Genomic DNA, 12,425 nt, shown 5'->3' on the forward strand with positions numbered 1-12,425 from the left:
GCAAGGGACTGACCTGAGCCACACACTGAAGGGCTGCAGGGCGGGGGAAACTCACCAACCTGGAGAGATGGAAACCTGGTCGGTCACTCAAGAGTCCTGGAATTCAGCAGCCATGAGGAAGAAAATTGCCTTAAGACAAGATGCTGCTGCTACTGCTGTAGATTGCATTTTTTCTCAGGAGAGGGGGCAGTGGAGAAGAGACAGAAGAGTGACTCTACACAAGGAACCAGAACTTTATGGGCTGGGGATTTAGCTCAGTGGCACCACGCCTGCCTTACAAGCGCAAGGTCCTCAGCTCAATCCCTGGTACCAAAAAAAAAAAAAAAAAAAAAAAGGAACTTTATGTTCGGGCCAGGGCTTGTCTTTATCTTCACTGTCTCAAGGGCAAAAAGACAAGATCAAAAGCTTTCCTGGGACAGGTCTCCAGTCCTTAGTAAAACATGTTTCCAAAGACAAAAGCTACAATTGACTCTCAATACAACAGTATTTGCCTGACATGGTGGCGCACACCTGTGATCTCAGCACTTGAGAGGCTGAGACAGGAGGATCGCCAGGAATTCAAGGCCAGCCTGGGATACTAAGTTCAAGGCCAGCCTAAATCATATAGCAAGACCCTATCTCAAAAATCCAAAAAATTAAAACAAACCCCCCACCCCCCAAAAAACAATAGAGTTGGGCATAGTGGTGCATACCTGTAATACTAGCACTTGGGAGGCTGAGGCAGGAGAATTGCTTGGAGTTCAAGGCCAGCCTGCATTACAAAGCAAGACCCTGTCTCAAACAACCAAAAAACAAAACAATACAACCCCAGGGCTGGGGATTTAGCTCAGTGGCACCTCGTCTGCCTCACAAGCGCAAGGTCCTGAGTTCGATCCCTAGGACCAAAAAAACAGAAACTCCCCCCCAAACTCCACTATTGCCAAAAAGTTAGTTTTCTAACTTTTTAGAGAGAGTGAGAAAGAGCAGATTAAAGACGCTCCATTAAGCTGTACTGTTTGGGACTCATAAATTTGTGTGCTTCTGGAGATAGCTGTCTCTGTTGTCATCCAGAGATCAGTTTTCTCCACTGTGTCTCAGGATGAGAGCCTCTCTCTCTTTTTTTTTTTTTGTAACTCACAGTTAGGAAATGCATTTTGTTTTAAAATTCAGTATTCACACACATACACATGCAGCTATCAAAAATGTAACACAACAACTCTTAACTTTATATAATAGACTTTGTTTTCCTTTTTTTGGTACTGGGGATCGAACTCAGGACCTTGTGCATGCAAGGCAGGTGCAATGCCACTGAGCTAAATCCCCAGCCCTCTATTTCTTTTTTATTAATTAAGTGTCATAAAGAATCCACTTGTCAAAAATAGGCTTTTTTTTCCCCAGTAGTGGCATCAAACTCAGGACCTTGCACTTGTGAAGCAGGCAGTGGCACCACTGAGCTAAATCCCCAGCCCTCAAAAGCCTATTTTTGGGCTTGGGATGTAGCTCAGTAGCACCACACCGAGTTGGATCCCGGGTACCAAAAAAAATAGGCTTTTGAAAGGAACGTTTATTCCACTAAACCAGAGACTAAAAATCAGGGACTAAAATCACAAGATTCTAGTAGCTAGCTGGGAAGAGCCAAGTTTATCACATCCGTGTGGGGATGGGCTGACATTGGGAGAGATAGTGGTAGCTAGCTGGGAGAGATTTCATCCATGAGTGTATGAGTGGATGGGCTAACACGGGGGGGGGGGGGGAACTAACTGGGAAATGAATCAAGCTTACATAGGTATTGAAGGGGCTAAGGAATCTAGGGTGAAATACTTGTGACTTGGATGTCCAAGGACGGTCTGCTCAGGTGTGCACAAAATTATTGGACTTCTTGGCACCAGGGGGGTTATGTATTTCCCTTGAGGTACATTTGCCCTATTTACTGAGGAGCTACTATTGTTTGCTAAAAGCAGCCTGTTTGCTTTGTCCCATTTGTTTGTGAAGGACTCACTTAAGTCAGACCTGATATTAAGTTTATTGGTACATTTTAGATATATATAATGATCATATTCATCACAGGGAATTTGTACCTGTACATGATATATCGTGGTTCTTATTTTTTCCCATTCCCCTTCCTTCCCTTCAATCCTTCTATCCCTCCTTATTTACAAAAGCTTTCTATTTTTTCCCTTTCTCATTTTTTTTCTTTCCCTTCCTTCCTTTCGCCTGCCCCCTCCCTAGTTTCCCTTCTCCTTGGAACATTTGCTTCCTATTTCATAGTGTCTATTATACACTTTGGTCCTCATTTATACTTTCAGTTTCTCACATCAAAAGAAACAATCTGGTATTTACACATGTGTCCAATTATTTCAGTTAAGAGTATGGTCTCATGGTGCATCTATTTAGCTATAAATTTCTCAAGTTTATCTTTCTTTATGGCTGAGTAGTACTACATTGTATAAGCCACATCTTCTTTATCCATTCATTGGTTAATGGGCATTTGGACTATTTCCAAGATTTAACTATTATAAACTGTGGATTACAAACATGGGTGGGCATATAGATGAGTCTTTCTTGTCAGATGTGCCAAGTTTATGCCCCCTAAATACTGAAGAATGAATTCCTAAGGACAAAGGAGGTTAAGAGTAGGAAAGGTTTATTAAGAGAAAGCACCTGAGAGACAGGAGGATTTCTTTCTCTTTTTTTTTGGTATCAGGGATCGAACTCAGGACCTTGTGCTTTCTGAGGCAGGTGGCAGAACCACTGAGCTAAATCCCCGGCCTAGGAGGGTTTCTAATAAGGGTGGCCACTGAAGCTCTTGGTCAGGGGTAATTTATACAGCAAAATCACAATGGGGTTACAACGTGGGTCAAACTAAAATCAATCTGTAGGATTACAAGTAGAGCCGCTTAGGTAATACTGATCTAATAGGGAAACAAGTCATGGAGCAAGAGTACATGGAAAGTCAAAATCATTTCTAGGGGCCAGGGATTTAGCTCAGTGGTGCTGCACTTGCCTCTCAAGTGTAAGGTCCTGAGTTTGATTGTAAATACCAAAAAAAAAAGAGCCAAAGATCATTTCTGGGAGAGGAGTATGGATCTGGATGTTGTGGTCACCCAGGTACGCATCTGATGCCTAGCTGAGTCCACTGGACCAGGTGGTATTAATTATAGAATAATCTCAAGTTGCTGCTGTTTATCTGCCAGCCTGGGGCCTGGCTCTCTTCTGATTTGCCCCCAGCCACAATTCTGATGTCTTTATTTTTTTGTGCTGACTTCCTCAAGGGGCCAATCTTTCTCTGATTACATTATTTTTTTCTAACTTAGCTGCCTATAATACAGTGAGTGAACATGGCCAGCTAAGGAGTGTCCCTGCCATCACTGAGGTTCCTTCTTTTGAGAGACCTTGACTTTCAAAGTGTCTGAATCACTACAGATATCTATTAAACTCTATTATGAGCCTGGTACTGAATTAAGCTCTCTTCATAGGCCATCTCATTTACATATTTGTTTACTCACTTACTTATCTATGTTTTTTTGGTGTTGAAGATTTAGCCTATGGTTTTGTGCATGCTACGGTTGTGTGCAACCTGTAAGCTACATCCTAGCCTGCCATCTCATTTAATCATCTCAATAACCTTATACAGTTACCAGCAAGATTTACTGTTCTGTTTTTGAAAGGCACCTAGTCTTACCAGAATTTTGTAGGAAAGTTTTAAATTCACTCTTTTCTTTCTGAAGTTATGACATTTATGTAAGTATGCATTTATTTTTTGCAGCGCTGAGGGTAAAACCTAGGACCACACTAGGCACTTTGCAGGTGAGCCACCCTTCTCAACTCCCAGTTCTTTTTGTTTTGTTTTGTACTGGGGGTACTGGGGATTGAATACACTGAGCTACAAGCCCTTTTTTGCTTCATACAGGGTCTTGATAAGTCCCTAAGTGCCCAGGTTGGGCTCAAAATTGTGATCCTCCTGCCTCAGCTTAATAAATGGAAGGAGGGGGGAAGGGAAAGGAAGAGGATGAAAAGACGGTTAAGATGTGTTATGTACACGTACCAACTCCCCAAAGGAATGTAATCATTATGTACTGCAATCATGTACTACTAAAAAAAAAGCTCTAAGAAAAATAAACAATAGATTAACAAACATTAAGGTACAAAAACGTGCTAATAAATTGCACAGTATGAGTCTCAAAGGAGGGCTTCACAGTTGAAGCGTATATAGAGCTAGTAAAGGGGTAGGGATTTGGCTTGCCGGAAGGGAGGTCAGTAGAGCGCTGGTGTGTGTGTGTGTGTGTGTGTGTGTGTGTGTGTGTGTGTGCTCAGTCAGCTAGGGTTGTCCAGTTACCCAGACGAGCTCCTTAGGTGACAACCACCAATGAACTAGGCCAGGTGTCTGATCCCAATCTTCCCGTGAAAAGACCTTTCTGAGACCTAAAGGGTTTTTAAAAATCTCCTTCAGGAGTGTAGGTATTTCCTTTAGAGATGTAAATGTCTTACAAAAGGGCAGCCTTTCAGAACGAATCCTTTCAGAATAGCAATTCTTTTGTGTGTAGGTGACTGAAGGGGTGCACCTGGAGACCAAACCGGAGGCCTTGGTCCTGCATTACATCCTCTGCCTTTTATTTTGAGCTAGTCTTAATAAACGGCTAAATTGCCCATTTTGGGCTCCAATTTGCCATCCTCCTGCCTCCGCCTCGCAGAGTGCTAGGATTACAGGCCTGCGCCCTCACGCCCTACTCAGAACAGTCATCTTGAAACACGCCAAAAAAATGTATTTCGAGGTGGCATATTTTGCGTCCGTAGGTAGAAGCTGCAAAACACTTCGCTGCATCAAAATATTACAGGCCCTCAACTTCGATATTCAAAGGCGAGAGACAAATTATACGGAAGAGCGGGCGGGCCCGGGGGGCGGCTGCAGCCCCGCCCTCTCCCTCGAGGCACCCTCACGCCCGCGCTCGTCTGCTACGCATGCGTACGCTCTGACTCCGCCCCCTTGCAGCGCGGTCGGAGCCATTTCGCCTCCTCCACGCGAGTTGCGGGTGCTTCTCCGCAGTCTCTGTGGAAGACCAGAGCTACGGACAGACGCTCAGGAGAGGGTTGTACAGTCGGGCACCGGGAAGCAGGGACTGGTAAGAAAGTGATGTAGCTGCCATGCGGGGCCGTACGGGCGCGCTAGCGGGCGGGCGGGCCAGGGCTGTAGGGCCGGCTTTGTTGCGAGGCGCGGGCCGCCTTGTGGGGGTGGGGCGGCGGCCAACTGGTGTGCGCGTGCGCGAGGGCCGTGGCGCACTGGGGCTGCGCGGCGACGCGTGGCTCCCGCCCTTCGCCGGTCTTCCTAGTTCTTATCCCAGTCCAGAAAGCCCGCTTCTTTCTTCGGCCTAGCACGCTCGGCTCCGCCGCGGCTGAGGGAAGGGAGAGGTGAATCTCCTGTGGTGGTTGCGGCCGGTACGGCACGCTCACCTAGGGCCCTTCGTTAATTCATTGCTGTGACAAATGTCCTATGGACCTGTGGGTGCAGCAGCACGCAGGTTTAGTGCAGTCCTTGCCCTTCTCTTAGGTTGCGGTGGACTGGGGTGCGGTGAGGAGCAGGCGAGATGAACATAAATGCCAATGGTTTGGTAAAAGGAATTTAAGATTGTAAAGGGAAAGCAGTATTCTAGATAGGGAAGGGGCCCCGGAGGAGGGGACTATTTAGGCCTCTATCTTTGCGTTAGGGCCAAGACGGCTTCCCCTTCGAAGGTGCAGAGGTAATTAGCTTTGCAGCAAGAGACTGGCCAGGAGCGGAAAGAGGGCACGGTGTTTGGAGAGGGTGGTAATGTTTAGAGACAAGGACAGGGTTTAGCTTGCCAGTAATGGAAACTAGTGTAATCCTGCAGTACTACTCCCCATGTGCAGTAGGGGTGGCAGGAGCAAAGGGATTGGAAACAATGTAGTAGTGGTGTTAGTAGATCTGGCTGGGGTCACGCTACCTTGAAATTGCGCATTCTCCAATTAGGATCTCTGCCCTCCGGGGCAAATTACTATTTTTCTCATTGGTAAAAAACGAATAGTAAGGGCCGGGGATTTAGCTCAGTGGCACCGCGCCTGCCTTGCAGGCGGCAAGGTCCTAAGTTCGATCCCTGGTACCGAGGGTTGGGGTTGTTGGGTAATAATGTTTGTCCGTACAATTGTAAGGGTTAAGTAAAATAGTAAATATAAATGGTCCTCCAAGAATAATCTCTGGCACACAGTAAGAACTCTGCAAAATTAGTGGAAAAGGATCGATGGGGAGTGGATTCTGGTTCCAAAGTTGTGATTTAGGTAATTTGGACGGTGGGAATGTATGGGTGGGGGTTGGAACCGATTAGAGGAGGCAGTTTTAACTGTTTTACTGAAATGACAAGTTAGCATACAGATGGATGTATGAAGGTTTCTGTTGGACGAATTTAACTTTGGAGCTTCAAAGAGAAAGGAATAAACTTTCTGTAAATATTTGGGCGTCATTAGCATGTAGTCAGTTTGAATATTGTAGAATTAGATGAGACTACTTAGGAAGAAAGAAATTTGATAATAGTCTTTTTTTTTAAATACAGTCTTTTTTTTGGTGCTGGGGATTGAACTCAGGACCTTGCACTGTCGAGGCAGGCGCGGTGCCACAGAGCTAAATCCTCGACACAATAGTCTTTTTTGATAATACAGTTTTATGTTATTCATTCTGGATCTGTTTTCTGAATTAATTATTCAGGGGTGGAATTCACAGATTGGCTTTGCTAGTTTACCAGTGATGTCACAAATACCTGAGATAATGGATATAGAGAAAGGGTTTTTTTTGCCCGAACAGGGACTCACTTTCTGTAGTTAGGCTGCTCTAGAACTCAGCAGTGATTCTCCAGCTTCAGCCTTCCAAGTGCTGAAATTACAGGCATCCACCATCATGCCTGGCTGAGAAGGTTTATTTTGGCTTAAGGTTTAAGAGGTTTCACACATCATTGGCTCATAGCTTTAGGACTTAGGAAGCAACAACGCACCATGGCCTGGAGTGTGTGGTGGAGCAAAGCTCATCTGATGGCCAAATTGCACATGTGAAGTTGTTGAGTTTTGGTCCCTTTCTCTCTTCGAAGGCACCCCCTTATGACTGGATGCTTTCCTATGAGGCCTCACCTCTTAAAGGTTCTACAACCTCCCAACTCAGAGCTCCACAATCAGCCTTTGGGTGTTTGGATTCATTTAGCCAAACACAGATTTGGTCTTTGATTTTTTGCATATAATTTAGACTCAACTATTTAAGCTGGTTGTCTCCCTATCCTTTTAATTTTTTTGTTGTTGTTGTTCAGGGAATCGAACTGTCAGGACCTTGCGCTTGCTAGGCGGGCGCGGCACCACTGAGCAAAATCCCGTCCTCCTTTAAATTTTTATAGACTTGTGTAGGAGAGTGCCAACAAGTGTGATACACTGCATTTCAGGGAAATAATATACTACGATTTTATTTCTTTTTTTTTCTTTTTCTGTTACTGGGGATCGAACTCGGGTCCTTGCGCTTGTGAGGCAGGTGAGGCACCACTGAGCTAAATCCCTGACCCATTAGTAAAATTTCTAAATGGGCAGTTTTAATAGCATGATAAAATACGCTGTGCTTCACCTAGATTTCAGTAATTTTCAGATATTGTTTATTTCTAGGCTTTGCAGTCATAATACTATTTTTAAACTTTTGCTTTTTTAAGGTCTGAAGAAGACACGTGAATCATGGGTGATATTAAAAATTTTCTGTATGCCTGGTGTGGCAAAAGGAAGATGACTCCAGCATATGAATTCAGAGCAGTAGGGAACAAAAACCGGCAGAAGTTCATGTGTGAGGTACTAAAGAATACAGTTCATTTATCTGATTTATGGAACTTGCTTTGGAAATGTTAGTCTATTGCACCTTGAGGGAGACTAAAGAATAGTTTATTATTTGATATTCTATTTCATTATAATACATTTTTTCTCTAGAGTTCGTATAGTACTTGGAATAAGCAGAGATTTTTTTTTTTGTTGCTGTTATTTTGTTTTGTTTTTTGGGTTATTTAATGAATTTTGTTTTTTGGTTTTTTTTTTACTTTTTTGGGGGGCGGTACAGGGATTGAACTCGGGTTCTTACGCTTGCAAAGCAGGCCATGGAACCATTGAGCTAAATACCCGGCCCTAGAATTTTCTTTTTTCTTACAGTGCTGGGTCTTGATCACAGGGCCTTGTGCATTGCTAGCCAAGCACTCTACCATTGAGCCACAGCCCTCAGCCCTGTTTTGATTATTATAAAATCAGATTTTAATATGGAACATTCTCTTATATGGGGAGAGAATATTTGTACCACTTTAAGAATCCCCCTTTTTTGATTAACTTATCACAGGACATTACATTTCAAGCTTTTTATAAGATTGCTCATGTGTTCTTGGCTTGTTTTTATCACTTTTGTATAAAGTAGATCTTTAAAAGTGAGCTGTTTGCTCACTTCGGCAGCATGTATACTAAAACTGAGCTGCTTGTAATCTCTTAATGGATTGGTTATTGAATTATGAGTTTTTAAAATTCCAGGATTACCCTGCATTAATAGCTTTTTTTCTTGACTTACAGGTTCGTGTAGAAGGGTTTAATTATACTGGCATGGGCAATTCTACTAATAAAAAAGATGCACAGAGCAATGCTGCCAGAGACTTTGTTAACTATTTGGTTCGAATAAATGAAGTAAAGAGTGAAGAAGTCCCAACTGTTGGGGTATGTACATATTGTCATGTACTTGGGTTGTATGTTGTGTAAGGGAAGCAGAAATGGCGTTCCTTACCTTTCTAGGTTCTTGGGGTATGAATTCCACTAACAAAACAGACTAACAGGTACAAATTTGTTATCTCCCCGGGGACATCACATGAAAGAACAGTGAATATCCAAAAACCCAATGAGTTCTTAGATACTTATACATGTACCCTTTGACTTACACTTGTTCTGCCTGTAATGGTGGGGAAGTAATATGCATTCAGTAGAAACCACAGCAATTTTCCCGCGGCCTATCAGTATGCAGTATGAAAAACTCACAACTCCCAGTCAGCCATATGATCTCATGCGTAAACAAGCAATAAACAGTACACTGTGTTGACTAGCTATAGTGATTGGTAGGTTAAGCACACTAAATTTTTACTTGTAATACTTTTTAAGTTTATGGTGGGTTTATTGGGACACAATGCCATGTGAAGTTGAGGAACATCTTTTATCTTCCTGAGTCCTCAGAAGAATTGTCTGGACCTGGCTTCCTCCTTTAATTTCCTCTCCTGAGAATACTGTTAATCTTTTCAGGTTAATAAGCTTGGGGGAAGAGAGTAGCACAGGACAATTGAGTTCATTTTCAAATTCTCTTCAGGCAGATAAGGGAAGCTGATAGAAGGTGTTTTTCCTAGTATTCACTGTTTTCCAGGTATTCTCATCTTGAGGTCCAAAGTCTTGTATTTTGGGATGACAATTCCTAAACTTTTTTGTAAGATTATAGATTTTCATTACGTTTGGAGACCTAGGATGATAATTTTCACTTCATGTATATTGGTTTTTTTTTTTAATGTATAATGGTCTTTATAATTTTATTGGGAAAAAAGACCAGGGCACTATGTTCAAATATTCATCTAATTGTCCAAAGATTTACAATACTGAATCTGCATGTGCAGTTTCTTTTGTAAACTACAGTGCTCACTTATAAAGGAAAGGAAATTACTCATTTAAAAACTGCATCAGATGAAGGGTATTTTAAATATAAAGTTATGTTGTTCCTGATAATAACACATGCCCAGTGAGAATCAAAAGCTGGGAAAGCAGGTACACTTCCTACTTGAGTTACAGTGGTCATTTTCTGCAATGGCCTTTATAGTTTTCATTTGTTTTGAACTGCCATGAATTTACTATGAGATGTAGCCAAAGTCGGAGGAGAAAATGTAGGGAGAATAGTCCTTTTTTAGAGGAGAGTAATCCCTCCCTCCTAAATCAACGTAGGAAATGAACATCCTGTTGATTCTGTGTGAAGAAACTTAATGTAATTTCAGCTCATGCTGAGCTGACTTCCATCTTTTCATTGACTTGTTTGGTGTCATTCTTCTAAGTCAGGTGTGTTTAATTCTTCTAATTTTTCCAGTCTTCCCCTGTAGAAAGATTTTCAACAGGAACAGCACTGATGGCTCCATTTTCCTGTCCCTCTACTTTGTTGTCCTCTTTCAAAGCACATCTTTGACCATTTTCAGCCCTATCTCTAGAAGCTTGGTTTGTTCTCATCTTTATTTGAAGCATATGTGAAGAGTGGTTACAATAATAGCTATCTCATTTACATCTCTTGGGCTGTACAGGCTTAAATCAGTATCATTTACACTCACAGAATCATCAGCCTGTTCCTTGCTTCCTCATCATTGACAGTTTAGGTGAAATTCAGATACCTCAAAACCACTGGTCACTAGGGCTTTCCCTGGTTTTTGGGGGGTACCAGGGATCGAACTCAGGACCTTGTACCTGCAAGGCAGGCGTGGTGCCACTGAACTAAGTCCCCAGCCCGGGCTTTCCCTGTTTTGAGGTCAGCTTTCCTTTCCATATCTTGTTAAAGTTTATCTTGTCTTAGCTTCCACACAAGAAAAGATTATGGAGTGATTTTGGTAACATTTGTACCTAGGGCAGAACACTCAATTAGATCTTCTAATGAAATTTCATCTTTCTCTTTTCATCTTTTTTCAACAACACAAATCCAGGAGGAAGTGAAGTGCATGGCTGCACAAAATTATCACCCCCCTTTAGAGCCCATCCAAAACCAGCCATGCTTGTTATTTTCAGTCAAGGAAAAGCTTGCAGACTTTGAGTTTTTGGTTTTTTTCTTTTCAGCTTCACAGAGCTTCTTGTTCATTACTTCTAGCTTTTTCTCATCCCAGTTATCCATTGTATCTTTCTGTTTATCTTTTTTTGTTTTGGAGATAATACCTTGCTATATAGTTCAGGCTGTCTTTGAATTCATTAGCCCAGGCTGGCCTCAGAACTCCTGGCGATCCTTGAACTACAGCCTCCTGAGTGCTGGGATTACAGGCGTGCACCACCACTCCTGGTAGCACTTTTATTTTGAGACAGGGTCTCACAAAGTCACTAAGTTACCTGGGTTCAACTTGAACTTTTGTTCCTCCTGCCTTAGCCTCTCAGAGTACTGGGATTACTGGTGTGCCCACCATGCCCAACCTTATCTCGGAACTTGTAATACACCTCTAGTACATTTTAGATGAATCCCAGTAATGAAACTATTACTGTGTTTTAGAGGAAAACAGTTTCAGCTCAGTTATCATCTTAATATTTTTTAAAATATCTTTTAATTGAATACTTATTACTAATGAAGTACTTAAGTAATACTTGACGTGCTAAAAGGTACTATCTAAAATTAATAGTAAATGCTGTACTAAAAGGGACTATACAGTGCTGCTTAGTGTTTGTGGAGATTAATACAGAAATGAGTAAATATTCAGAAACATTCTTACGTCGGTTTTATGTTTTTTCCATCTAATTAAAAAAATACAGATTTCTGTTTTGTATAACCTTGGGTTATACAGTTGCTTTTGGTGTATTTTATAGCAGAGATATTTTTTTTTTTTTTTTTTTGGTACCGGGGATCGAATTAGGCTCCTTGCGCTTGCACAGCAGGCGGTGAAACCGCTGAGCTAAATTCCCGGCCCTGGTATATTTTATAAAAATATTGTTTTTTTTGTTTTTTGGGGGTTTTTCTTTTTTGCGCCGGGGATCGAACTTGGGACCTTGGGCTTTCGAGGCAGGCGCCGGAACCACTGAGCTAAATCCCTGGCCCTAAAAATAGTTTACAGAAGTAGATTGGGAAGAACACTCAAAGGTACTTGATTGTTGAATTCTTAGCACCCAGAATGATACCTAGCTGGAATCTAAATGGAATCTCTTAAAAGATACTTATTGAACATTTAGTGTATTCATGAATATACTAAAACGAAAAGGTAAATTATATGTATAGCATAAACTGATACCACCTTTTGTGGGAAATTACATTTATGTCATGCTGTAATGTATTTGAATATTTTATATATATAGTCCCAAGGTGGTGAGTTGTGAATAATTTTATCTGCCCCTTTTCTGTCAGAAGAACTAATTTATAATCAGTCACTAAAAATAAAGGTGGCAAAAATACTGTGGGGAAGTGTGACAGGTGGCCGCCTTTGAAGTGTTAAAAGAATGTTGTAGTCCTTGTAAAGGTAAAAGTGAAAAGACTGACCCTTCTTACATATGTAACAAGTTTAAAAGAGCTCTACATTGAGTTTTCCTTTTGCAGATTGCACCTCCCCCACCCCCAGTTACTGAGGCTACTGAGGCTACTAACACTGGGGAGAACAGTGAAAGTTCACCAGCAACCATGGGAGGACCTCTTCCACCACACTTGGCTCTCAAGGCAGGTAAGAGACTCGAATATTTTTGGGGCC

At 42.1% G+C, this 12,425-nt stretch overlaps 1 protein-coding gene across 1 annotated transcript in view; it reads left to right on the top strand.

Moving 5' to 3' along the window:
* Positions 1-4,958: 4,958 nt before the first annotated feature.
* Dhx9 (DExH-box helicase 9) overlaps positions 4,959-12,425 on the top strand; it is a 51,904-nt gene continuing 44,437 nt past the window's right edge. Inside the window, exons 1-4 of the mRNA XM_004862822.3 lie at positions 4,959-5,099; positions 7,668-7,800; positions 8,557-8,697; positions 12,278-12,398. Coding sequence (XP_004862879.1) covers positions 7,690-7,800; positions 8,557-8,697; positions 12,278-12,398 — 373 coding nt within the window. The 5' untranslated portion in view covers positions 4,959-5,099; positions 7,668-7,689. The remainder of the gene's footprint in view (positions 5,100-7,667; positions 7,801-8,556; positions 8,698-12,277; positions 12,399-12,425) is intronic.

This window comes from Heterocephalus glaber, unplaced genomic scaffold, assembly GCF_053883595.1.
Source record: "Heterocephalus glaber isolate CG9 unplaced genomic scaffold, H.glaber_assembly_v1.0 deba00001600, whole genome shotgun sequence".
In the NCBI taxonomy this organism is placed as follows: Eukaryota; Metazoa; Chordata; class Mammalia; order Rodentia; family Bathyergidae; genus Heterocephalus; species Heterocephalus glaber.